Source organism: Pezoporus wallicus, unplaced genomic scaffold (assembly GCF_028554395.1).
Source record: "Pezoporus wallicus isolate ANWC-B61680 ecotype Strahan unplaced genomic scaffold, APGP_CSIRO_Pwel_v1 contig_6814, whole genome shotgun sequence".
Lineage (NCBI taxonomy): Eukaryota > Metazoa > Chordata > Aves > Psittaciformes > Psittacidae > Pezoporus > Pezoporus wallicus.
The window spans coordinates 2,214,439-2,241,510 of NW_026639755.1; the positions used below are offsets into that span (position 1 = coordinate 2,214,439).

General features: G+C 42.0%; 1 protein-coding gene across 5 annotated transcripts in view; it reads left to right on the top strand.

The window, feature by feature from the left end:
* The first annotated feature begins 5,483 nt into the window (after positions 1–5,483).
* Positions 5,484–27,072, top strand: part of EPHB6 (EPH receptor B6) — a 66,307-nt gene continuing 44,718 nt past the window's right edge. For 3 of the 5 annotated variants that reach the window (XM_057415944.1, XM_057415942.1, XM_057415945.1), the window contains exons 1-3: positions 5,751–5,765; positions 14,979–15,076; positions 21,809–22,027. Coding sequence is in view for 4 of the 5 variants with exons in the window: in XM_057415942.1 (XP_057271925.1) it covers positions 21,934–22,027 (94 nt within the window). In the remaining variant the exon portion in view is untranslated. Of the gene's footprint in view, positions 5,766–14,978; positions 15,077–21,808; positions 22,028–27,072 lie in introns of those variants that run through there. The other 2 variants (XM_057415943.1, XM_057415946.1) reach the window with 2 other exon arrangements.

The following is a 27,072-nucleotide window of genomic DNA, read 5'->3' on the forward strand; positions in this document are numbered from 1 at the left end:
TGAACAATGGCATTTCAACAATTTCTGAAGGCATTTTCAAGTTTAGCTTCAGTTTCCTGCACAGTTGCAGGAAGATTTCCTTTCTTTTTCCAGTTTTATTTTCTGTGGGAAAAGAACAATTTTAGTCACAGACTGCAAGAGGGTAATAAAACCCCATCCCTATTATGGGATACTTAGTATTAAAGGCATCATACTCTGGGAACTGACATATGTCCACTTTAAACACACATCAACTGGGTTGCTACTTAAAGGGGTGGTCTTGCATGTCACTCCCCACCTGCACAACCTTTGCCTTCCCACCAGTCTTTCAGCTGTGGCATTTAGACAGCTCCATAAAGGCTCCTACACTATAATTCTATGTATGATTTTTGGTGAATTGGTTTTCAGCCAGATCAGTTCTTTGATCCAGATCACTGCACAAATCTTTGCGGCCAGCACAGGGAAGGTGATCAGGACATACAGCTCAGGGCAGAGAAAAGAAAGAGTAAGGTTGTCTGTCTCAGTAGAGGCCTGTATTCTTGTGGGGTTGGAAAGTCTGTGGGACCATAGCCATGGCAGCAATTCCCATTTTGCATTATGGTGATTTTAAACTGTTTTCTACAAATATGTTGTCATCCCCAGGCTTCTGAGCGTGCATGGGAGATGGAATGTGTGAAGGGAGAAATTCATGTTTTATGTTGAGATGTTTCCATATCTTACAGGTAATTAAGCATTCCTTGGTAAAGAAACTGGTACCTAGGCTACAGGCTGGGACCCAGGAACTGCCAGGCTACAGACTTGTTCTGTTTTGAAACGCTTCTTCTGCCAGCACCTTTAGGTATCTAGCCATTCATTTCCTCCTCTGAAGAGCTTCTGAAATAAGTTGAATTGAGTGTTTCATGCTAAAGGATGTTCTTTTAGCACTTCCCCACATCTTTTTCCCCTCAGAAAGAAAAGAAATAATTTTATTCCAATCCAAACTAAATTTGCAGTTCTCCTTTCCTACTCATTTTTCAGCCGAAAGCTAAACTGAAACTGCAGTCATTTATATAACCCCTTACTATAACCTTGAGGAGGCTCAGAGACCTTCTGCTTTGACACAGGATGATGAAAGCTTCCCAGTTTGAGAGAAACAGTCCATTGGTACCTTACATTCTCTTACAGAACCTAAGCCTCATTCCCTTTCAGCTTCTTCAGTGTTTAACCTTCCTCATTACGCCTTTCAACTCCAGTAATTTATTGTCTTTGTTTTTCTACTGAGCTTCCAAGAATAAGTTGTATGTTAGGGCATCTTTTTAGCAGGGCAATTTTTCTTAAATCCCAGGACACTTAGGAAATGTCACTTCCCATCTTTGTAGCTGTCGCTCCATTTTTTCTGCTTGACCATAAGCATGCAACAGAAAACAGGAACTTTTTGGAGCTTTCTGGGGCAACATTAATCTGTTCTAAGTATGAAGGACTTAAATACACTTTTACTGAAGCAACAAAACAATGGGATAATTGCAGTTTATTTGAGCCCCTCTTCCTTCCAAGTCATGCAGACAATACTGAACAAAGTACTGTGCTACTTTGTCTGTGCTATTCCAGCAAGAGTCTGCAGTTCCTGTTCTTCACAAATCCAGCAGAAACTGGAAATCTCATGCTTGGTCAAGAACTGGGGTCACAGAATACCTCCTGAGGAAGCGAGTAAAGCTTGGAACATGGATCAGCATGGATCAGCGGACAGAAAAGGCTGAACTCAGATGCTTGATAGGCTACAAAGAAGATTGCAATATACCTATACATTCATGCCTAAGTGATGGCAGAGAAGGAACAAAGCAGAGAACGAGTCTGCTGTGTAAGCAAAACCACACTGCTTCTTTCAAAGGGAGAACTGAAACCCAGAAGAAGTCACTTTGCTTGTAGAAAATCTCATTATTTGTAATGGAGATTAAAAAGTAAACAACAACTAAAAAACCATGACTATATACTAATGCCTACCAAGAGCCAGTGTAGAGACTGTGAATCTGCAGGGTCTGGTCTTTCACACTCCACTTTGGGCTGCCCCTCAGTCTGTTTACGCTTCTGAGCTTCCCTAACTTCCCTTCAGTTGTCTCATTCATTTTCTGTAAGCTGCTCCTCTTTCTATGCTGGGCTTTCTTATGGTTTGATACTTTTGTATCCAGCACATCAACGATCAAAACAGGGCCATGATATAGAGTATCCAGAAGGGTATTATAAGGTTTTCATTTACTGATCTGTATGGTTATGGTTTTAGAAATCTGGGAAGGAAAATGTGCTAGTTTAGACTTTTGAAATGATAACTCTGCCCTTGAAAAAATCTGGAAGATTTTTATCTCCTGAAAATATTTCTGCTTCAAAACTGCTTGTCAGACATGTCCTCTCATGTATAAATAGTGCCCTTCTTACTCTTTCTTCTGCCTGCTATACTATTTGCTATTCCCAGCTCCTCCCCTTCTTTGCATTCCTGTCTTTCCTTGTCTGTCTTTTATAGTTGCTCTGTGTGTATCTTGCTTCCTCTATATCTGTCTCACACTTCTCTCACTCTTACCCTCCTTATTCTCTCTTTTTCTTTTGAAACTCTATTCCCCCTGTCTTAGCCTCACCCCTCCCTTTTATCCTCCTCAGTTATTCTCTCATGGGTGGTTTTCTTCTCTTTAGTTTACGCTGTCTGCCCTGCACATTCCAATTCTTTTCTCTTCAAGACCTAACATGTTTCACGCAGTGAGGAGATTATTTATGAAATAGATTATTCTTTGCTATTTTGACCATTGTTTTAATAACTGCACCTTCTTCTTTTGCTTTAAATATTATGAGATCCGTTTGTGCATCTGGATATTTGCAAATCTTGCGTGGAATTTTGTGTTCTATAACATGAATGTCTGTCTATGTAAGCTGGTGCATGATTATCTGTATCAGTGGTCTCCAGAGTTTTTTGATCATGTACCCTTACTGTTAAAAGACTTTAGCGTATATGTATATATGTGTATATATATATGTATATATATAATTACTTATTTATAGATTATATAAATGTACTATTGAAATTCTAATACTTTTCTCTTGCACGCAATGGGTCATCTTGCACACCCCTTATGATGCTTGCACCCCACTTTGGAGACCACTGACCTGTATCATGCAGCCACACTGTTGCATAAAGTGTGCTGGTTTTGTCATGTTTGAGGTTGCCCTAAGAATCAGATCCACTCATGGTGGTTTGCAACAGGGAGCTTTTGTTTCTCACCTGTGTCATGGCTGGGCTGTAATTGCTTACATTTTGAGAAGGGCGACTTTTTCTGCTATGATGTGATAATCTGCTTCGTAGATGAAGGTCTCACAAACTGGAAAAGGTTTGGAAGATAGAAATGCATGGACTGCAAAAACCTCCAGCACTGAAGAAAGAACATTTAAACATTGCCTTAAAAATAATCTCTAGGAAAGGGCTGTTGTCTTGCCTTTCACCAGGTGAGAATTCAAACAGGGTTGGGGTGTTGCATGTGCATGCCTGCATCCCTGTAGCACGGGAAGTTTCCCCAAACTTCCCCATTCATAGTAGCAGCTTGTTCATGCTTGGCTTTCATTACACAAGGAGGAGGAGGAGGTTTTGGGGGAATAATCCATTACCATAAAGGGGAGGAAGTGTTTCTGCAGCTATTGAACAAAGCAGCTGGTTAACCTCTTTCACGACCCCGGTGCAATGGTAGAGTCCTACTGCTCCTTTCTAGGAGCCAGATGCTCCTCGTACTACTAAAACGAAGAAGAAGGGAAAACATATGTGCCAAAATTTACTACGGAACTTAGTAAGGTCCAGATGCCATGAGGAGCTGAGAACTTGCAATTTCTCCTGAAGTCAATTTATTTTAGAATCAGTGGTGGGGGGAGGATGGCCGAGTGGGTAGGAAGGGGGGTGGAAGGGCAGGAAAGAGGTCTGCTCCGATTTGTCTCTAGAAACCCCCACAGAGAGGTTTTAAGAAAGTAACTATGGTGTCTGGGAAGAGGGTGTTTGTGTTATTCTGTATATACATACAGAACTGCTAGAAAAGGCTTTGCTGTGCGGAAACTAGCCTTAGCTTTTTGAATTCAGAGATAGGCTGCTATCTACTGATAGTACTTCTTTTAAGCACAAGTTTATATATTTTATCATGCAGCAGGGTATCTAATGTTTATTTGTGCTTTCGTATGTGTACCAGTGTTTTACACTGAAGGGAATCAGTGTCTCTTTATATTGTATGTAACATGAGTTACTTTGGTAGCAGAGGCCCAAAATTCTGGTGAATTTTGGTATATTTTCCCTTCAGCCCCGACGGGCATGCTCTGCTTGCCCTGTAGCTCACAGCACCCTCATTTTCTGCCACTTGTACATGTAACTCACAGAATGGTATGTACAATCAGAGGGTTATACCTCATCCTCCAGCATTTCTCTACACTCAGCCCACTACCATTCGCAGATTGAGTAGGTAGACTCTCTTGCACTACCAGGAGGCAGGAGCAAACCAAAAAGATGCTTCCAGTCCTTTGTTTCTGCGATGGCAGATGAGGTTCTCCTTTAAGGTTAATTGAAGAACCATGGTTTATTCACCCACACCATTGCCAATTGAGTTGAGATTTGTTAGTACCTAAAATTAAGGAAGCACCTAGTTCTGTGATACTTGATCGGGAGCATTTGGAAGTGTAGTGCAAGTAAGCACGTATGTGCTAACTTTAAGCTGAGTGGCCACAGAACAGCAGCAACACGGATTTCAGCAATGTGAAGTGAGAGTGACCGAGCATCAGTAGTTGATGCTGTTACTCCAGTACTGCCACACTGTATCTTGTGGCACGAACCCAGGAGGGCTCGCACACCCGCAGTCGCATTCGGACATCCTCACACGAAGAGCGGTCGCAGTACGACACGGGGGATGGACAAGGCGCGGTGCCGAGGGAAGACCCACCGGGAAATCCCCCTCTGGAAGCCGCGCGGCGGAGGAAGCGAGGGGGAGCCTGTGCAGCAAGGGCCGGGATCGAGGACGGAACCCGGTGCCGCCCAGTGCAGCGGTTGCCACACGACGGGGGCTCCGCGCCCCGCTCGACCCCTGGGTACCCCCGGCTGCGGCAGCCGGCAGGAGGGAGGCGGCGGGGGCCGAGTGAGCCGGCAACGGAGGGAGAGAGGACGCTGCCCGCCGCCACGGGGCCGGGAATGGCGGCCGCCGCCTCCGTGCGGGATCGCGCAGCCCGCTCCCACCCTCGTTTGCGGCCGATCGCTGCTGCGCTGGGCCGGGCCTCGGCACTGAACAGCGCTGGGGAGGGGGGCAGCAGAAGAGGAGGGGCGGGGAGGGGAGGAGCGGGCGGCAGGGGGAAAGCAGCGGGATGAGCCCGGGAGAGGGAGGGGAGGAAGGGGAGGAAAGAGAGAGGCAGCTCCTGGGAAGAGGGAGGAGGAGAGAGAGAGAGGGAGAGACTCTTGTAGGAGAGAGGGATCGGGGTGAGAAGAGGAGAGGAGAAGGAAAAGCCGCTCCTGGAGAGGAGTGCGGGGAGCGGGACCGCTCGCAGGCATCCAACCCGTGGAAGGCATCGGTCGAGGGCCAAGAGCTGTGCCCGGGGCCAGGGGACAAAGAGGCAGTGGGCGCAGAGCGAGAGGGACCTGGCGCTGGCCCATGGAGGCGGTGTCACTTGCACCGTGAAAATGGTCTTTGTCCAAGTTTCCTGATGCCGGGAGAGCGGCCGGCATGGCTCTAGCGGGAAGGGCTCCTGCGAAAACTACATGAGCGATGCTGGGAAGTGGAGGGGGTGATGCTGGAGCCCTGCAGAAGGTATTGTGGCTGGCGGGCCGGAGGGGAAGGGCATTGTGAGCCTGGCCGGAGAGAGCTGAGAAAGAGCCGTGGTCGAGGATCACCTCGGATCTCTGCGTTCGGGAGGGGGGGAAGGGGAAGACCCAAGGAAGGAGTGAAAGGGATTAAAACTCCGCAGGCTGTGGGGTTTCTGCCCTTTGCTGCTGTGTAAAGGCTGTTCCTGGGAGTGGGGAGTGCCCGCAGGGGCCGCCCCCGAGCACACCTCTCCTCTCTCCGGCCGTGTTGGGGCTGGGAGAGAAAAGCTGCATGAAATTGGTCACGGTTTCCGTGCTCACGGAAATCGCTGTCGAAGCCAGAGCCCTTCCACACCTGCATGGGGTGCTTGGTCTGCTCCCATGGGTGATGTTGCTCTCTGTCTCTAGCTCCTTGAAGAGCCCTAGCTAAATTCTGCCTTTGGAGTCTGTGAAGCAGGAGGGCAGGGGTAGGTTGGTGCTGCTGTAGGTTCCCGATCCTTGTGGAATGATGCGGTGAAGTCTGTGTGTCCTCCTCTGTAGGTAGGGTTGTTTAATGCTCTTCTGGGGGACAAATCGTTGTATGAGTACTTGTGGTAGAGAAAAGACGTATTAACCTATTTTTCAAGAAGCTGGTTCAAGTTACTACTACTCAGGCTAAATAAATCTGAATGTGGGAGGAGCTGCTGTGATGGGTAATTTTAAATTTGCCTTTCACAGATGCACTGAAATGATTTAACTTACTCTGAAGTCTCTCTTGCTCTTCCCACACCTGCCTTCCCTACAAGTTGTAGAAATAAGAGAGTAAAGATGGGGAAGCAAATCTCCCAAGGGTGTCCTTCATTAGAGTGATACCAAGTCATGCAGATTGATGAGGAAGGAAAAGTGAGAGGGCAAACAGAAACAACAAAGTGAAGACAGTGGAAAGAGTAGCTGCCACCGGACACATCTGCTACCGAGAGATCTGCAGCCTCAGCTGGGATGAACAAGGAAGGCTCCCTTCTTCCTTTCTATGTAGGTTCTAATCAGAAACATGGAAGCTGGAAATGAGGGCACCTCTTGTTTAGTTACATCTGGTGGACCAGCCTCAGCCACTAATACAAGATTTAGTGGCTGGTTTTAGGCTTTTCTTCATTCCTAGTTTGAAAGAACTCCAGTGGTGAGGTTCCAAAGTATTGGTTTTGGTTTTTTTTTTTTATCTGGACATTAATTCCCTAAAATCAACCCCTTTCACCACTTCAGTCTGTTTCACTAGTGTTTTGGCAAGCCTCAGATAACTGCATATAGTTGCATCCTTTACTGCATTTTGTGTGTGTGTCTTCTGAGCCATATTATGCATGTGCGGTTTCTAATCCCTTGACATGTATTGTGCCCCTCTATCCACTAAACAGTTTTTCTTGTCTTCTGAGTTCTCTCCCATTTGACTTTCTCGCACTTACTCTGAGCTGCACGGAAGTGTTTGTATGGCCATGTGCATTGATACTTGAAAATACCATTACTTTAGGGCATTGGAGCTTGTATGAAGCAGGATTATCCTTTCTAATTTCATCTCTGAAACTCTGCAGAAAGGCAAGTTTTCTGGCCTTGTTCTTCCAAGCTGCTATCTGTGTAAGAACAGCTTGGGTTATAGAGGCTGTTTTTGGAAGGGGCTGAGGTTTTCTTTTGCTCAAGGCTCCTACTGTCTCTGCCTTCTGTATTTGACTTGCAGGGTAACCAGTGTCACAATGTAAATGTGTTTTTTGGGGAAAGGCAGCTGATGGCTCCATGGAGACAGCTTATTGGGCATGCTCCCATAGGCAGCCAGCAGACATGCCTGACAAGAGAGCTGGTCCTTCAGTCCATTGAGAATTGTCTTTATATATATATATATATATATATATATACACACACACAAATTCACCTGTTTGTGCCCAGGTGCATATATTTTCCCCTTTGATACTTCATGTGCCGCATGCAGATATTCATGTAAGAAATCTCTGTAGTTTCTCACCCCTTACCTTGTGTGCCTCCATTAAGATAGAGTTACTTTGAGGTCAACTCTCCTTCCGTGGATACCTGCACTGGTATGAGATTTATGCATACTTTTCTTCTGGCTTCAGGAATGCTTCCTTTTATAGTTCTGTTCCCTCTAAAATCTGCTTCTCCTTGTTACCCATGGATTACCCCTCAGCAGCCCCTGTGCAGAAGATTCTCCTGAAGTCCTTACAGATGAGTGCAAAGTACTTTGAGAGCACATTTAAGGTTGCACAGTTTCTTTCTGATTTCTGTGGCCATATTGTGTATATTTACTGCACACAGAACTAATAGAAGATGGAAGAAGTAGCAACTGGTATTTATGGTCAAGCTAGATCTTTATAATGTGGTCTAATCACCAAAAAGCATGTCAGTGTTACCCAAAAAGGGCACTATGGTGAAAAGGTGTTTGTTAAGGATATTCCAGATAGCCTGGAATAAAAAGACTAAAGGACTCATTTCTGTGAAGAGAAAAGTTGGTTAAAGCTTTAGGAGGGAGCTAATGAACATCCTGTAGTTTTGTCATTTTCTCTTAATGTTTTTTACTTAAACCTACTTTCATATATTATATCTGAATGTTTTAAAATTTGTATATTGTTAGGAAGCTTTATATCATCTTAAAACAACACACTTAACATACTTTTTCCAGCTAGTGACTCCATAAATTCAGCAGTTTTCTAACTTTTTGCAGCCTTACTATGTATCTTCTGCCTGTAGAGTCTTGCCCTGGACATCCCTCTTCTCTCCATATTTGCTGTTTGGCAGCTATGCAGTGTCATTGTTTCTAGCGGTGCCAACAGTGCTACATGAACGGACCCCAAAAGGATAAAAACTCTGCAATTATTCCTGTCAGCCACGGTACCCTGACAAGTGAGCAGAAAATGTGCCTAGCATATTGTTGCTCTTCTCGCATTTGATTTATACAGGGAGTTTTAAACTTAACAAAGATTAACTACATGAGTAGTTGCTTCTCAGAACCATGTGTTATGCTTTCAGGAACTATTATTTTAAATGTACTATTGACACGTGTACAAACCTAAAAGTGTACACTTGATGGAGGTACTGGTGCAGTATTTGGCACAGAAGATGCTGTCTTGCCTCTTCAAAGGTCACTGTGGAGTAGGCTGTTGCTCCTGTCGCAGAGGTGCTACTAGCATATTGCTCTGGAGACCACTTCTGAGAAAAGCAGTAGCTTTGGAAGTCAAGGTCTTGTAGTTACTGTTTTCCGTTTTCCATGCCTTCAGAGGCCCCTGTTCATGCTGCTGCTCAGGGCTTGCTTGTCAAGAAATGTTTTGTTCAAATGTTTCACATGTACACACTCCGTCCCCTATGCATGCATATATGCACATGGCCATGTATGTCCACAACAACAACTAAAGAGGAGGGGAAAAAGTGCTGTCCTGGGAGTACAGAAGATGCTGGAGACTGTGAGAACACAGTCTATCCAGTCTGAAAGCTGTAGCCTTACATATGGAGGCTTAAGGTCTTAGTTCACCTTAGGATGGAAATTCTTGCCAGCCCAGACCTGTATATTGAAACATAGATGACTTCATTTTCAGACTTCCCCTTCCCCAGGCTTGCCAGAGAAATGATTCCTCTGCTGATTCTGCAGTTTCCAAATGCTTTTTTTTTCTTTCTATGCCATGTCTCTGGAAAACATCCAGTGTGTCCAAATCAGGTAATTAAACCGTAGAAGCTGGAGATGGAGGACTACTGACTGTAACCTATTTCAGGTTTAGCATACCCATCTTCCTCCAAGTTACTGTAAAACCTTCAGAGCTCCCTGAATGATCTGGTCTCTCTCCCACTTAACTGTAAAACACTCACATGATATGTCTCTATTTGACCTGTCTGGGGCAGTGTGTAGGATGCAGACCTTTAGCATCAGGCTTACCTCAGATCCTGAGGATGTCTACAGATGGAAGCAGGGTACCTTGGCAGAACTCTCTTATCTTCCTAACTGTTCTTTAAGAAGAAGGTAGGATGTCACAAGAGGGATATTGTTGCAGAGATTTCTGGGCAGATCTTCAATTTCCGTTTGGAAATTCAAATTGGTCTGTTTATAAAACCATTTGAATTTTCAAATGTTCAGTTTCACTTACAGCTAGGATCGATTTGATTCCAGTAAGCAGAATCTGAAATGCTTTCTGCACCAGAAAGATGTTTAAAATTATTCCTTCTTGGTTTTGAGCCAGGAAAAAGCTGCTGGAAGCACAGCTGGATTGGGATGGTTGCCTGCAGTTGTCTCCCAGATAGTCCCTTCCCTTGTTAATGTCAGTAAGCTTTGAGCTGGCGCCAGCATCAATGGGAATGCAAATATGTACTGCCATTTTCACTTTTCAGTGAGTTTTCTAATCCTGTTTGGGGCATATTTTGTTCATAAAGGGGCTACCATATCAGCAGTTATCATTGCCATCATTATTAGGAATGGAACAGTTCTGTTGAGGAATGCTGCTTTCATTACCAGGGATGTTAGTGGCCTTCTCCTCCAGTATCTAAGCATGTTAGAAATCGGCAAAAGCGTAGTACAACATGATTTGAGAACAAACTGTGCTGAACTGAGTAGAAATAAGTTAAGTCTCTTAAAATCTAGCAGACAGAGGCTGAGCAGACAGAGGGAATTCACTGTAGTTTGCATGTGCCTTGGTGTGCTCTTGTTGTGTTCTGCTGGGGCACGTATATGGAGTCAGATGCTGAAGAGTAATTAATTTTCTTCTGGAGCCTTAGTGTAGCACCGCAGGGCCCCAGGCTGAGCACTAAAAGACATTTAGTGAAATAACGTAATGGGAATGATGCATGACTTGTGTTCCTCCTTTCATTCAAAAGTACTCCCAATGCTGACTGGAAGAGTTGTGTTCATAATTGCATGTTTCTCATGGATAATTTTACCTGTCTTGAATTAGAAATGGGTCTGGGTGGTCTCAAGAGAGCTGCAGGTTCCTGCAGCAGAGGAACTCGGAGCAGTGATTTGCTCACTAGAGCCTTGTTACCTGAAGATAATGGTTTAAAACATTGTTTCCTAAATAATTCTTAATTCTGTCTAATGAATTACCCCCAGAAGAGTGTGTGACGTGATGGGATGTAAAGCAAATAAAACAGTCGTGGAAACAAAGCAAAAATAAAAGTGTTCACTTCTTTAACTAAGCTAAAGCAGGTTTTAATCTCTTTGGTAAAACAACACCTACTGGACAGGTCTTAATTGAAAGGATCAAAATAGGATCATTGAATTGGTGTACCTGCCTTATTTCTCCTGCCTGATAGTCTGTACCAGCCCACTGTGTCTAACAGGGTTATGAAGAGTTGTGTGGATGGAAATTAGAGTGGGAAGGGGGAACTTGCACTGAAACCTTGGCATGTTGTTTTAAATTAAGTTTTAGATGATTCTTTTTAAAAGGACTTTGCTTCCCCCCTCCCCAGATCATAGGAGATCAGCTTGGTTTTCTCTGCTGTATTTTCTTTCATGTCTCTGAACGCATGGTGTTGAAATTGGACAATCCCTGACTAATGCAAATGCACATGGGCTGTTTGTGTTTGACTGTGTGAACTTCTCTGCCACAACGCTGGTGAACTGGGAGGCTCACGAAGAACAGAAGTGACTACATGGAATTTGTGACACGCTGTTGGAAAGAACTAGCTTAGTGGTGGCTGAGAAATGGTTGCTCTGGAGTATCTGTACCACCTGAGAGACTATTGACAGGATCCTAGGCGATGTGGCTGAAGTAAAAGGGCTGGCCAAAATTGCCCAAAGTATAAATGATTTCAGGTTCATCATTAAGGCAGATTTTCTTCCAGCAAGGGTCTAGGTAGATTGTAGGAGGTAGTGCAAGCGGTATTGTTTATGTCATTTAAAAATATAACTAGAAAAACTTAAGGGAATAAACAGACAAAACTCCTTCAGTTGACTGGGGACTGTGGGCCAGGTGTTGTCTAAATAAAGGTGCCCATTCCCCTCGTAGTGTCTCCTATTACAGTCTTAACAGCAACTGGGAGAGGGACTACCTTACTGACAGAAAATACATCTTGGTTCTGCTGTGTTACAGCTACGTCTAGTTGGCATCCAAAGAAAGGGTGTGTTGTACTTGCTACATTTGAAGTGTAATCCTTTGCCTTGGAAGTTGGACATGGCTGTAACAAGAGCAGTAAGCCTCAGCATCGACACTGAAATATAAATAAGGCTTTGAGGCACAGAGGAGGCAGGATGAGCGCTGAGATTTATGTGTTATTGTTTTCCTCCCTGGCATGAAAAATAATACAAGCATGCATTAGAAAGAGATGCTATGAGCCTGAAATATTCTTCTATTATATATCCTTCTTGTAACCTGCTTGGCCTTCCATTTTCCTGTTAAGACTTTTTTCTGTTCTACTGAAGTATTAGTGGCACATAATGTTCCTATTTCCTGAGGCTGGAAACAACAAACTGGAAATGCAGGATGGAGGAGGAGGGAAGGACCTGAGAATAGAACTGGCTGCTCTGCAGGCTTTGCCAGTAACAAGTTCAAATGTTTAATGGGGCCCTCTAAACCCACTTTCACTACACATGGGCTCCCTATGGTGCTTCAGCTAGTTGTTTTACCCAGCCATTTCCTTTCAGATCATCTCTCTGCAGCCTTGATCTCACTTTTCTTCAAGCTGCCATTTCTGCCTCACTGTTCTCTCCATTGTCTCCTAGACAAGCACCAATTTTGGGCAGCCTGATACCCAAAATCAAAGCCAGAGGCTGGTCTGAACATTGAACCAGCATGAACGATTCATGTTGTCCTCTACATGTCCTCTATAATGATTTATCCATATGTCCTTGACAAGAGGTGAAGAAACTTAAAGACCAAGTCAGATGCTTCTGAGTTTGAATAGGACCCTCATATTGTCTGTTCCTATTGCTCAGTTCAGTCATTTCAGCAATGAGACCAAGGTAAGAGGGAAGGAGAGCAAGTCTGAATGAAGATTATGGATTTAAAAACTAGAACTGAAGAGAGAGAGAAACTGCAGAAACTATCTATTTTCTTCAAGTATTCCCAGAATAAATTCTAGGTTTAATAGTTCCTGTTTCTGCATTTGTACTGTGCCTTGAGAGATTGCTAGCTAGGAGATTGTGGCTCCCTAGCTGTTTGTTACTGCACAGTGCAGTAACACCTCCTGCAAAATTGGTAGGACTACAGTATAGTATAGTGTTGGTGTATGGTTCTGTGGAGCATGACCAGTGCAGTGCAGGGTTATTCTATAGTGTCTAACATGAACAAGAGACTCAACATAATGGTGGAACAGGCAGAATTCCCATATAGACAAACAGCGGTTGCATAAGGATGAAAAACTGTGTACTAGAAGTCTTCTCAGAGCCATTTTCTTCATAGCTTCCTAGTTTTGTGCATGTATTTCCACATCAAACACTCTAATTTACATGCTAGAGCTAAAGCTTGTGTATTTTGTAGCCTGTTGGTGCAGTCAGTAAAATTTAAGGGAATTGTCTTGACTGAAGATAATTTCTTATTCCTACTTCCATTCAGGGAAGATCTTATGTTACCGGCCTCTGTTATGAACTCGAAAACTGGTATTTGCAATAGGTGTGGGGTGGAAGCTAACATGGTAGTCAACTGCACGGGGTAGGAGGTCTGGACAGCAGACCAGGGCAATGAGCAAGTCAGTGAAGTGATTATGCTTCAGTGCTTTTCTGCCTTGTTTTACCAAGCATTATTTCGTTGCTTCTCTTAACAGGAGTAAAAGCAGTGCTGATAAATAATAATAATGATGATGCTAATAATTAAATAATTTTAAAGTGGCTTCTATCTGCAGATGCATGCAGCAGTTTGAGAACCAAGTTCTATGATGGCCTGAGGCTGTGAAACCGATTAAAATGGGAAAAAAAAGTAGTTATAATTAACCCTTAAATCATGAAGCACATTCTCTGAAAACCGAAGTTGCCTCCTTGAAGCCAGAAAAGAGGTTAATAAAAAGAGAAGCACTGAAATGAAGATGGTTTTTAGTTATTAGTTCCTTCTGTGGTCTGTTTTGAAATGTCAGTTTCTGTCATGGAATGAAAGGCAACTTCAAAATGCAGGGAATTCCCAAAGAAGAGGAATGTTATCTTTTAACTGACTGTCAGTGGTGCCATGATAAGTTTGGATACTGTGAATAGGAATAGCATGCATTTTTTCCTTATGCTAAATATTCCTTACTGTAAAACCCTCATAAAGTCAAAAGCAAAATTGGAGGTGAAGGCAATAAGTTTATTTTTACAAAAAATGATTATTTATTGCAGCTGAAGAAAAGCTTAATCCTCACTAAAGGGCTTTGCAAACTTTGATCCAAAAAGCAGTTAAGAAAAGTATTCTCAGTTTGGTTTTTGCTCTGTATGTATGTTTTGAGTGTTTTTCCATAGATCTTGGTTCATACATTTCTAGACATGCCCTGTAAGGCTCCGTTCTTAATTTAAAATGGGAAACAACAGTAGTATAGAACATCCCTTTTTTTAGGCTTATCTGCATCTTTTGTAAGCCGCTGTCACTTTTACACCCACACAACACTTTGGGCCCTTGATTTGCAGATGCTTTCAGAGAACTGGTGAGGAAGGGTTATTTGTTCGATTTGTGGCCATTGCTAACACTGTGATTGGCCTCTTCATCATTTGCCATCCATCAGCAATCAGAACTTGGTACATAATAAAACTTGAGATTAAAAAGGAGCAAGATCAACATTGCTGAGTAGATGAGAATATGATTTTAGGGACATTCTCTTTTACATCACACATCCTTTGTTTGAATACTGTTTGTGAAAAAGTTCTATTTCTCTTTTCTTTTTAAATGCCAAAATGAGTTCTTTTTCCTTGTTGTTTTCAAACGTGTTCTGTCATAAAATGACTGTGAAATTTGAAGCATTTACTTAAACTGAGCTGTAGCAAATTGTACTGGTGAAGGAAATGTCAATTTTCAAAGAATTCTTATTACCACAGCTGTTTTTCACCCAGAAGGGAAAGCGTGTCCATCTTCAGGGACACTTGAGTCCAATCCCCTAACCATAAAGTTCTGTTCTCAACATTTTAGAAACACAGCCTTTTAGACAGTGCTTGGGAAACATTTGCTTCTGTGCCCTAGAGCTTGTAAAAGACCTATTTTTATCCTCTCTGAAGCCTTACATCTTCCTTTTGTATAGATAAAGGTATACTGGTTAAAGATAAATCATACTTGAAGTTGAAAACATCGTGTCTATTTCCACATAGGTAGAAGTGCATTGCAAGGATCTGTGCGGAGTTGTACTGAGAGAAGTGTCCTGAGAGCTTGCATTAAAATTTATGAGAGCGCAGTGAAACCATAACCAGTAAGTACAGCCATCTTCTCTTTCCATCAAAGATGAGAAATGTGATGGGCACCTGCTGATTCTTTTCTCTCTCTCTTCTTTATTTACTCCCTTATTTACTGTTTGAAAATTCAGTGGAGTAATTTCTGTATCACTGTAATTCGTATTATTTTTAGGAGACTTTCTATCAGGCAAATGATGGATAGCATACACAGCAACGCATTCATTCTATAATGTTATTAATATTCTAGAGTGGGATTTTGCTTCCAGGTGTTAACGTTAAAAACTTGAGTCTAATTACCCATGTTTCCTTGAAAGTACACGAATCACTATAGAAATTGCCAACTAAGTCAAATCTTGTGAGGTGGGAAGAGTTTTTATTCAGGAGCTTTGTTGTACTTGATGTGCACATAAGTCAAGTACCTGAAAAGCATGTGGGAGAAAGAATCTGTATCTTTAATCATGAACCATGAAACATCATGGGAAGGGCTGAGAGAGTGTGTGGAAACACAGAGCAGCAGCAGTGAATCAGTCTTGGTTAGGAAGAAAAAGCAGGGTCACAAGCAAAGCTGTGAGCTTTCTCTAGCCGAGTATATGTGTCATGGAAGAGAAGAGAGTCAAATGAAAGCGCTGTGGTTATCTAAGGAAATGCTAACACGGCCACTTGTATGGGTTGAAAGACAGCACAGGGGCTTGGAATCTCCCCAGATACCTTTAGGGTGTACCTAAGGAGTCATTCAGAGGGGGCTGCTTAGCTGTCCATCACTCCTTTTTTTTTAATCAGTGCAGCTCTTAGCTACCCACTGAAGATGATTCAGCTCAGTCCACTGACTGTAGAGTGATTATGCTTCTAATCTGGGCACTGTATCTGAGCCTCAAGGGCTTAAAAAAAAATCATCTCTTCCCTTCAAGGGCTGTGGAAGTTCTTAAGTTGTATCCCACCAGGAAATGCATAATCAGAGCATGGAAGATCATCTTCAAGACTCCTGTTGTTTCCATGGTAAACAAGGAAATAAATAGCTTTGGAGAGCATTCAAAAATCAGCCTTTGGAGTGTCATTGTAAACTTAAAGAATCCCAAAAGACACAGACACAACCCTATTTAGGTAATCTGTAAGAAACAAATGATCAAGCTGGCTAGAGGAAATCTTTTATGACATATGTTGTTGAGAAATAATTCCTGTAAGGTTATACATTAACACCTATAGCATTTATCTCCAAATTAACTTAATAAACCGAATGGGCTGTAAAAAGATCCTCAAGGCTTTGTTACAAATTCCACTCTCAGATAGTTTTAAGATACTTTGGAGTCATTCAAAATAATCTCAGAGAGTAACAGAGGACAGAAGGGTATTCAGCAACTGTTGAAACGATTTCTATATTTAATTAAACGTTTCTCTGTGCTGCTATATATGCCCAGTGATAAATTCTTTTAAAAAGCACATAACTCTATAATATTAAAATCCTGAGCGATAAATGATGAGTTGCTTCCTGTTTTCCATTCACTTACTGTTTGGGTTGGTAGAAAGATTTCTATGAATAGCAGTTATTGTATGTCTAGGAAAGGTAGGCAGTGTTATGTCATGTTCAAAGAGTTGCACAGGCATTGAGTGACAGCTCTTCACAACAGCATTGCGACATATATCCTAGTGGCCATAGCTGCAAAGGCAGCTCAGTGGTGAAGGAACAATTGTAGGAGAGAACTGGGGGGGAAGGGAGGAGGTAAGGCCTCTTGGTTGGTGTATAACACAGTCATGGTTCCCTATTTATCATGAGTGGGAAAAAGTATTAATTCCACTTTTTGTGCTCTGCCTAAATGTGATGAATTGGTGTGCAGTACAAATTAATAGGAATTACAGTTTATTGACTATGCCAGATGTTGTACTCATTTATCTCTTTAATGCTTCTCACTGAGAATTATAGAATATTAAGTTGTTATGAGTCATAGTGCAAAATGTGCAAGAGGTGGAAAGACTGTGCCTGCAAAGGTACAGCATTCTTCTCTGCCCTGAAGAACTGTTGAGGTGCATTCATTTTGCATCTAGATGCTTTGTGTGGGAAACAAATATGACAAATATTAGGGAAATCTGTTGAATTGAGTGTTGCAGAGGGAAGCTATACCCATATAATGATTTCTAGTGTGAAATAGGCCTAGAGGACTCAATTAACAGCGAAGGAGGAAGAAGCATTGTTCCAGTGGGAGAAAGCGGGGTGATTTGGAAAGGTTGTTGCAACAATTAAGAGGAATAGAAAGAATAAAAATCTGGCATTTGTATAATTTCAGCTTCAATTAGTAGAACAACTTTAAATAGGTAGAAGTACTTTCTTGCACAGGGATAGGTATCTTTTCAAATCTGTTGCAAGATCAAAACAAGGATTAAATAAGTTCTTATAGAGACACTGAAGAGAATGGATTGGGGTATATGCCCTAGCAACCCTACCCTTGCATTTGTGGATGTTGGAGGAATAGTGGGGGAGTGGAGTGGACCACATAGACCCCTAGCTTGCAAGCTGTCCCCAGGTAACACCTCTTCTTGCACTGAAGACACAGAGAAAATGTGGGTTAGAAGGACATTAAACTGCTTCGGTGTTCTTTCGTGTGTTTTGAAAAGTAGTTTGCACTGAAGCACACATACTTGTTATTCTCTTGACTGCACATTCAAAACCACAGCAAGTGTTTTTCCAGTAAGGAAGGCTCTCAGGAGCTCTTGAGTAAGAATTGTCAATTTTTATGTTGTGTTGACAGCCCCATTGTTTCCATTGGCCTCTGTGCCTCCTGAGAATACTTGGACCAGCACTAGAGTTGGGAATTTCTTGACAGTAGTGCAGGATGGAGCAATCTCCCTGCAGTGGATCAAGCTCCTGTCAGCTTTTAGGGAATAGAATATTGGAACTACCCTTAGGTCTTGTGTAGGAGTTAGGGGCTATGGCACTAGTTCCTCCTGCTCCCTCTGCTTTGCTCTGATTTCACAGAACTCAAACAGCTACATTTCATTCATGGAGAAGAAGAAACTGTCAGGTCCTCATCTCTTTGCCAGGAGGCTTGTGCAGTCCCTGAGCAAACTAGCTTTATTCTTAATCCTAAATGCCTAATTCCTGCTCTGAACCCAGACAGGTGCGTTGTTCAGGTGAAAGCTTAACTGCTATTTGATGTCAGGCTCTGTAGTGTTGAATCGGAAGGATTAGAAAGCAAGGGGTTTTCTTTAAAGCTTAGGTCCAGCAGAACCTATGACCAGCAGAGAATTAATATCGTTTATGTAGTTGTCACTGTTCTTGATCAGTCCCTGGGTGCCAGGCGATCCCAGAAGAAAACCACTCAGTCCATTCCAGGGAGATCCCTCTTAGATTTGCCATGTGCATTACTGCCTCCATCGAGACTGAAGACGTAAGCCATTGCAATACTCTAGAATGAGTGACTACACAAACCTAGGAACTTATTTTCTAATAAAAACAAAAGCACTGATGGAAGAGAACTTCAAATCAGTGCTTGACTCATTTAGCAACACTAGTGCCCTGTGGCTCATCAGGTGTCGTCATTGCCAATGCTTGAATTTTGAGGGAATCCTGTATTTATATAAGGAAACCACTGCAGGAGTACTGGTTGCATGAAATACTTCATGTTTGCCACAGTTTACGTGCAAGATGGGCACATTGCAGTGCCCTTTGTGACAGAAATCTCTCAAGCACAGACCTGTACAAGTGTCTTTTGTCTTAGTAAACATGGGAGCACTCTCACTATCTGTTTTGTAGCACTGAGCATCATTTGCCTGGAGCCTGTACTAGAGTGTTCCCACTTCAGAAAAAGTGAGAAATCACAGCACTGGCTTGGTCTGGTGAGAAGAAACAGGCTTAAACACTGCCAGTTAAGCCAGGCATACTGTGTTTCACATTCAAGGCTTTCCAGCTGACGCAGTTTGTGTTTGCTGTGTTGTGTACAAGAAGCCTTGAGATGCTGGGCAAAAGCTGACACTTCTATTGAGATATACAACCAGGAGAGCAAGGGAGATCCTGAAGGTATATATATGTATATGTAGGGAAGAAAAAACAGATCCCAGTAGTGGTTCAGCACTGGAACAGATGCCCAGAGCAGCTGAGGAATCTCCATGCTTGGAGATGTTCAAACTCACCTTGAAAATCTTCCTGAGCAATTCTTCTCCCTTTCTGGTTGTTCACCTAAGAAACCAGGGGTTTTGGAAATACTGGTGATGATTGTATTCATAGCTCTTATCGGGATCTTGAGCATAATTACATTTTGGTAATCCGGATACCACAGTGATGGTGCCAAAGTAAACAACCATGATAGCATTGGTGAATAATGTAAGATAACCTGGAGTCTTCCATCTCTCATTCCATGGAGTTTGATACTAAAGCAAAGGCAATATATAAATGGTCTTTTCTGACTCCTTGGGATCTTCACTGTTTTATAGTGTTGAATTATTAAAAGACATTTGGATCCTCAGGACCTGTCATGCTTTTCAAATACTGTATGATTTTCAGGACTTGCAGGCAGTTTGAGATCATTCTACTAGGAAGTATATACCCAAAAATGGTTTAGAATCCTTTATGGAAGGATTAGCATAAGAAGGATTGACAGCTGGATAGCAAGTTCTGTGTAGCTGGAAGAGAGAGAGCTTGAGAAAAGTCATTTAAGGAAGCTTGTTGAAGGATCCTGTGCGTGGAAGGTATATTACTTTGCAGTAGGATTTGAAGTAAAATGGGGAATGGTGTATTCTGTAGCAAGGAGAAATCTGTCTGAAACCGGTTTTATGAGAAGTAACAAGCAGAGAAGGCCATGGAAAGGTGCTTGTGTGGACAAGAGAAGAGGGTGGTTTAAAAGTTGGGATGGTTTGAGGTTTCTGTTTAAGTAGTTGGGTGTAGGGAAGAAATAGTAGGAGAACTGAAGAATGAAAGATGAGTGTCTTTGGGTGTAGTCAGATTCTGCATACATCAAGTGCTGGGGGGAAGGGCAGGGCAATTTAGGGTTTGGTACTCTTTAATTCAGAGAGGCTGGTACTTCCCTCCTACTCTCCCTTAAATGCTTCCATAATGTTCTCCTCTACCCTTCATGATGGAGTAAGCATTTTTCACAGAGGTGTGGAAGAGGCAGAACCAAAAAGACAAAAATAAAGATTTACCTTTTTTAACTGCTAAATCAAACCCAGCTTTTTGGTTTCACCACAGTTCCTTTCAATGAAAAACAGGTTTCCGGTGTAATTCAGACAAAGCCTGTATGATGCCTCCTGAGGAGCAGTACAAAATTACTGGGATACAGGGTCTGCCAGGGTAAGCCGAACAGATGTTGTAAGAGAAAAGCACAGGTGGGATGGAAGGAGAACAGTTGGTTTTCTTGGAGCCAGAAATGGTTTTGTGTCTGCTTCTTGGTAGTAGGGGTTTTTAGTTCTGTTTTGTGGTAGCAAACTGATTTCTACCTTACTCATTATCCAGTAATTTCAAGACGCTAGCTTAAGATCCAACAGCCAGGGCGTACTTGGGTTCTGTTTCCTTCTCTGCCATTCTCCCATTTAATCTTCATTTTTCCCCAGTTATACTTAATTGATTTTATTTTTCCCTTTCCTCATAAATAATGAATCAAAGCTTTTGCTTCTTTCGGAGGTCCCTTTAGTTTTCTTACATTTTAGTGATGCCCACGGTGCCTTTGATTCATCTGTGTTTGGTGCTATAGCTTCTCATTAGGGACAGTATAAAAGAGAACTATTCCATCCTGTCCAGTGATCTCTTCCCCTCTTTAGTAAAGCAAATAAAATTGCATTCCATTGCCTGTTCTCATACTCTTCAGGCTGCTTTTTGCTCTGCTATGCCGATCTTGCTAAATTCCCCACTGCTAGGTTTTCAGATAATTGCAGCGAGGCTGCCCCTTTTAATTACACCTCCTTTTCCCCCTATTTCAGCCCAGTTATTGAGCCATTTCTCCATATTGCCCGAGATATTTTTCTTTCTCCTTAGCGACGCTTCACTGTCTCACTGAAGACATTGAAGTGTTTTCAATGCTCTGCACTAAGGGAGCCTAAAGAAACAATACATGCTGGCTTTTTTGCATGTAACCTACATATTGCCATGTTTTTCTGCTGGCCTGAGAATTGGGCATATGGAGCCAGAAATGCCTTGCTTGATCTAATGCAGTGCTGGATTAGGCTACACACTGCTCCCTGACTGTGAGATAAGCCTGTATGTCAGTTTGTCGCCTATGATGTATTAATGGGAAAAAAACCTATCCAGCTTCAATAGTGTTGTACAGCCATGTGCTTAAAGGGACAAATGCCTGCATCTGAAACGCAATTACAAGTGTGTTAGCAGTGCAGATTTGTATTGTCATAAATGGCAGAAACTCCTGTCATGGCTACAGCCCTGCAGATCCTGAAAAGGCAAAGTGTAAATTGTAAGAGGCAGAATTTGGAAAGCATACAGGGGAAACTGAATGGAGACTTTCCAAGAGACATTGCCAAAGACGCAAAGGGTCAGGACTTAAGGAACAAATTAACACTGATCTGGGAACTCCACTCTCCCTGATGCCTCAAATACATCAAAATCTGTGTGCACTGACAGCGTACAAAACAACTGGGACTGAAGTCTTGAGGGGTGGGAGGGTGTGGGTGTGTAGTAAACACTGGTCCGGGCTACCCTTTTTCACCTGTATCTTGGAAGTAGTAAATGATGGAGTGGGTGTAAGAAACCTGCCAGTTCTGTATTATTGTGACCTGATTTCTGTTTCCACCCTCTGTTTTCTGTTAACCAGTATTTCTGTGTGAAGGACTCTGTGCTTTGATTTGGGAAGATATTAAAACAGTCCAAGATATCTCTGGCCACTTCAAGTCAGTAGTGTGTGTTTTTTGGAGATGGTGGTATCTACACAGAGTCTTCATGGATTCTAATGCTGGCATCAGCTCAAGAAGAGTGGCGGGAATGGGTTCACTCTGGATGGTCTGCTGCTTTCATCTAGTAACCTCACTAGAAGGTAAGAAGAAATTCTGTGTAATGCAACAACTCAACAGCAATTTCTCTAGAGACAAAAGTGTGCTCGCCAATGTGCTTATCCTCTTCCAGATGAGCATTGTGCACATGACTTCCTCTTCGATGGTTGATCGCTGTCTCATGAGATGTAAAAAGATATTAGTAGGTTTCTAGTGGGGCAGGCAAACAGTCTTATGAAGGACCTCTAGTGAACATTTTTACTAGCTACCTTAGAAGTTATAGCAGCAAAGAATATTTTTTCTTGCCCTGGGAATAAGCTCCTTGTTTATGCGTTGCATGTATTTGATCCCTGTTCTTGCACCATGTTCGTTCTCTGACACAATTTCTTGACGTTTATACTGTTCTACAAGGCAGCATCCAGTGGGCTGAAATCAGGATTTTTTGTCTCTCCCATCTGAACAACTGACCTCATATACATATTTATATGGAGAGAATGCTCTGTGTTAACAAGAAGAGGCAGTTTGTGTTCAACCAGTGAAGACGGGGTAGAAAAAAAGGTGGACAGGGAAAAAGAGAGGCCAAGAAAATGGGAAGAGAAAGAAGACATTATAGGAGGGGGGGTGATGAGAGCAAGATGTTAAATGAGAACTGCAGGAGAGAGTTAGAGAAGGGCAGAGGTACTGTAAACAATCCTCTTGTTTGTTCCAAGAAATACCCTTGCAGCTACATGTGCTCAGTGAACTGCACTGTTTTGTGGTGAATGTTCATCTCTTGCATATGTGAAAGCCTCTGAAAAAAGGGAGGAGGGAGAGGGAATCAAAGAGAGACAAGGAAGGAAAGACCTTCCCTAGAGGAAAGGAAAGGGGCATAGTGCGAGATCTAAGAAAAAGAAGGTGGAGACTGGGAAGGTGATGAAGAGGAAAGCTTGTTAAAGCATCCTTTCTCTTAGTAGGAAGGGAAAGAAAGAGGAGGTTCAGGGAGGAAATAATTGATGTAAAATTATAATACAAATTCTTAAATCTCTGCAACACTGCTAATTGCTGACTTAAGAGTGATTTTATAAAGCACTATGTTATTTTTTAGTGTAACTGGTAGAGGAATATAACTAGAAAAGGGAGGAAAAATGTCCGTTCTCTGCATATATGAAGTAAGTCAGTGATGCCTATAGGAACTGACATTTTTGGAATTCAGTGATTACTCCTGTAAATATGTGGAGTTTAGAAAACACTGTGTGATACAGCTTCATAGATCACATAGTTGAATTGCTTGGATTAAAATAGGACAGTAAAATTCTGCCTATGGAGATGAAGCAGTAAAGGCACCCAATGAGCTGAATTTTGAGTCTTAATTCAGAGTCAGGGAAGTCAGCACCTTGCATTATGATTGTACTACATGATCCTAGGATTGAACTCTAAGGCTAATTTGCATCTCAGAGGTAAGTATTTTTGTTGTGGTCAAGAGACAAAGAAGGATTATGCATTGGGGATGGAAAATCTGATGATAACTATGTAGAAGGCTTTGCTTTACTACAGAGTTATCCATAAGGAATCAAAAAGGCCTGTGGCCATTTTGTTGACTCATTATTATATATAGTAGAAACTTGAACTTCATGTTTCAGATATAAGTTGCAAAATATAGGTAATATCCACTTTGGTCTTTAGTTTTGCAAGGTTTCGTGTAAGTTTTTAGGTGGTGTCTGAAATATGTCTCGCCTCAAACTGAAGAAGCTTGAAAATCAATCAAGATAATTTCTCTTTGAAGTGTTTCTCAGCCATTTGAGTTAGATTTAAACCGTCTGAAAGTAAATCGTTTTCTTATCTCAAACTAAGCTTTGTTTGAAATTTTCTAATGGGAAAAACAGTGTTGTTAAAACCTTAATGTAAATTGTTAAGAATAGAAGGAGAAGCTGTAGAAAGGGGAAGAAAAATACCAAAAGTATTCAAATCATCGTTCTGTACATCTTGAAGAGAGTAAATGCTTTTTATGTAGAATGCTTTTCAGATATAAGGAAGGCAGTACCCTTTTGCAGGACCTAATGGGACTTTAAACACCTTCATGACTCAAAAGTAAAGCTCTTGTAAGCAATTGAAAATGTTTTTGTAGTTGCTCTTGTTGATCCATTAAAAGGAATTCGGCTCAACTAATTTGGTACAGATCTAGTATTTTGGACACACTGATTTCACTAGGAATGACCATGTCTGCCCAGAGTTTTCCAGAGATGATTTTTAGACTAGGAAAAAACCTTCATGGGAAGCATGAGGGAAAATTGTATTGCAAATAGAAGACATTTGTAAACATATTATTTTGGCTATGATCATAGAATCATAGAGTAGTTAGGGTTTGAAAGGACGTTAAGATCATCCAGTTCCAACCCCTCTGCCATGGGCAGGGACACCTCCCACTAAACTGTGTCACCCAAGACTCCATTCAGCCTGGCCTTGAACACTGCCAGGGATGGAACATTCACAACTGATAAAAGGAAACGAGATTGCACAAAAGTTTTTCCTTAAGATTACATTTCCCAGTGTTTATGGCTCTGCAAGAGTTTTTGAGGTTTTAGTTTTGGAAGCATTATTTGTGAGCTACCTGCTGGGTGGAAAAAATCGAGTTTTTTGTCCTCTTTCTGAAAAATATGTATATTAATACACAGAAATTTTAGTTCTGTGAGTATCTATATCTGTTTTATCATTTTTGTAGGTTCCTTCCTGATTGTGAATGTTAGCGATGCATAGAATTGAAGAATGCCTGATGGGCTACAGTCAAAGTAGCTGAAAGCAAGTGATGACTTGCTAACAAAATAGTTCTTACTAGGGCACAGAGCTGCATATTGGTTTTGCTTTGACTGAGTTATAAATGTTTACAGCTGTAAACACAAGCAGAGTTCATTTTGCTGAACTCATTAATTACGTTCCAGAGGAATGATGTGTTCTGCATGTGAGAGACTGCATTTATCCCCCAAGAAACTCTCCAGCCTGCAGACGTTCCAAACGTCTTCCGCAAGTTCAAGATAGAGGATAATTCTTCTGCTTAGGGAGAAACTTTTTGCATTAAAAGGGTCTCCTTGGCAAAAGGGAATGCACAAGGAAAACATGGTGAGGTCAGGCATTCTTATGTCATTGGTTTCCCTATTTTTTTCTGTGAACTGGTTGTTGTCTTGGGTTCCTGAAAATAGCGTATTGATTGCTCAAATTGGCTTGACTTTGAAGTGGAGGAAAACCATATCATTACATATCCTCAAAGGTAATCTTCAGTGTGAGAAATGCTATTGCCTTTTGTTTTGTTATATACAAAGAAACATTTAAATGGATGTTCTTTTACTTCAAGGGGAAAAAAAAAAGGTAAAATTCTCTTTTTACTTCATTTGCTTGTGATTCATGTTAAATATTAAAATCCTATCAAAGATTTTCTGTTATATTTTTCCCAGTTCTTTCCTGACACTTCCCTGCATGCCAAAATCTTTGCCACATGCTTGGAAAGCCCAGGACAGAGGAATCTCCTGTTGTAGACATTCAGAAGGCGAATGGGACTGGGCTGGATGTGCAGTTTGTTTGAAAGGGGAGGAGTATCTGAGTTATTTCATCGGTCAGTCTCAATTGCTCTACTTGATTAGTTTTCTTCCAGAGTAGATGACACTGGAGTAGTCCCTGTGCTAGGACATCCCCATTCCCTGGTATGTACCATAACCCTGTGTTGAAGCTGTTCACAAGCGGCAGGCTTGACATCAGCAGAGGAATTAGTGCATCAAGCTAATTTTGGCAGTTTCCCTAAAGCTTTAACAAAAGAGTAGAAAAGGTAAAGAGAAAAACACAGTCATTCATAAAGCTTAAAAGCTCTGCCACCTGGCAAATAGCTGCGCATTTCCATATCCTAGCCCATTTGGCTGTCATTTCTGTCTTTCACAGATGGCACGTAACTCCTGATTGCGGTGTGAGAATTCCTCCATGTGGATGACAACTTTGATGTTCTGACAATGTCAACATTTTGATCTGACATAGCGAGTGGTTAAAAAACACTGTATTTCATGGAACGCAGGAAATACATATCCCACTGCCCCCAGATGGCTTTTTTTGTTATTAATTGCTTATGAGTGCTTATGAGAAGTGATACAGGAACGTTAATTGCAGGAATATCTTTCACAGTATAGATTTAGCCAAGAAAAAAAGATCAAACTCATTTGTCTTATATAGGATGGTTTTGTACATATCCTCTTCTACTAGGAGGCTTATTTTATAACTCTATAGCTTGTGTTTCATGTTAAGTCATAGCTGACTTTTAGAAAAGAACAGAAATCTTTGAGTAGATATGAGCAAGTGGGACTTTTGATCTATTTTTGTTTGGTTTTTTTACTTGTTTCATCAACTAATTCTTTGAAAATAAAATACTTGTTGCAGTTGCATATGTCACTAGCCGCATACTTCTTCACAACAGCTGTTTAGTTTTGGCAGTTCTAGTGTATTCATGGCTTCCCAAAGGTTTCACTGTATTCTGTCTCCAAGTGATAGCCCCCATCTATATAAATATGTTTGTTCATCTGTTTGATAAAAGGCTCCTCTCCCCACACTCAAAGGAGCACAGAGGAACAGTGAAAGGCATGGGAACCTGAGTAACCTAGTAGAGAAATAAGCACCCTGACCTAGCTTCTCCAGGGCTGTCACAGGAGTGTGGGAATGCAGCCCATTAAGATAAGTCAGTGGAAGGGCTCTCTGGAACACCTTGCAGAATGAGGGGGATTACTGCCAACAGGGGCATGGGACTTACCTGATGTAGGGAAGATCATTTGGGGCTTCTGCAAAACTTCCCTCCGCTTTAGAGAAGGAGGTGTAGGTGGTGAAAGGGAGGGATCAAAGTGGTTTGGGGGAGGATTGAGTGTGAGAAAATAGAGAAATGAGGGCCTGGTCATGTGTAAACAGGCTGCTGGTCAGTATGCCTGCCAGGCTTTGACCTGCACCTGATCACCACAGTCTGTGTTATCTTCTTAAATTCAGTATTTCACCGGTTACCTAGGTGAGGGGGCTCTATTTTGTGCGTATATGTCTATATGGTGTTTAAATGACAGCATCCAGAGAGGCTGGAATGGATGAAAATCAA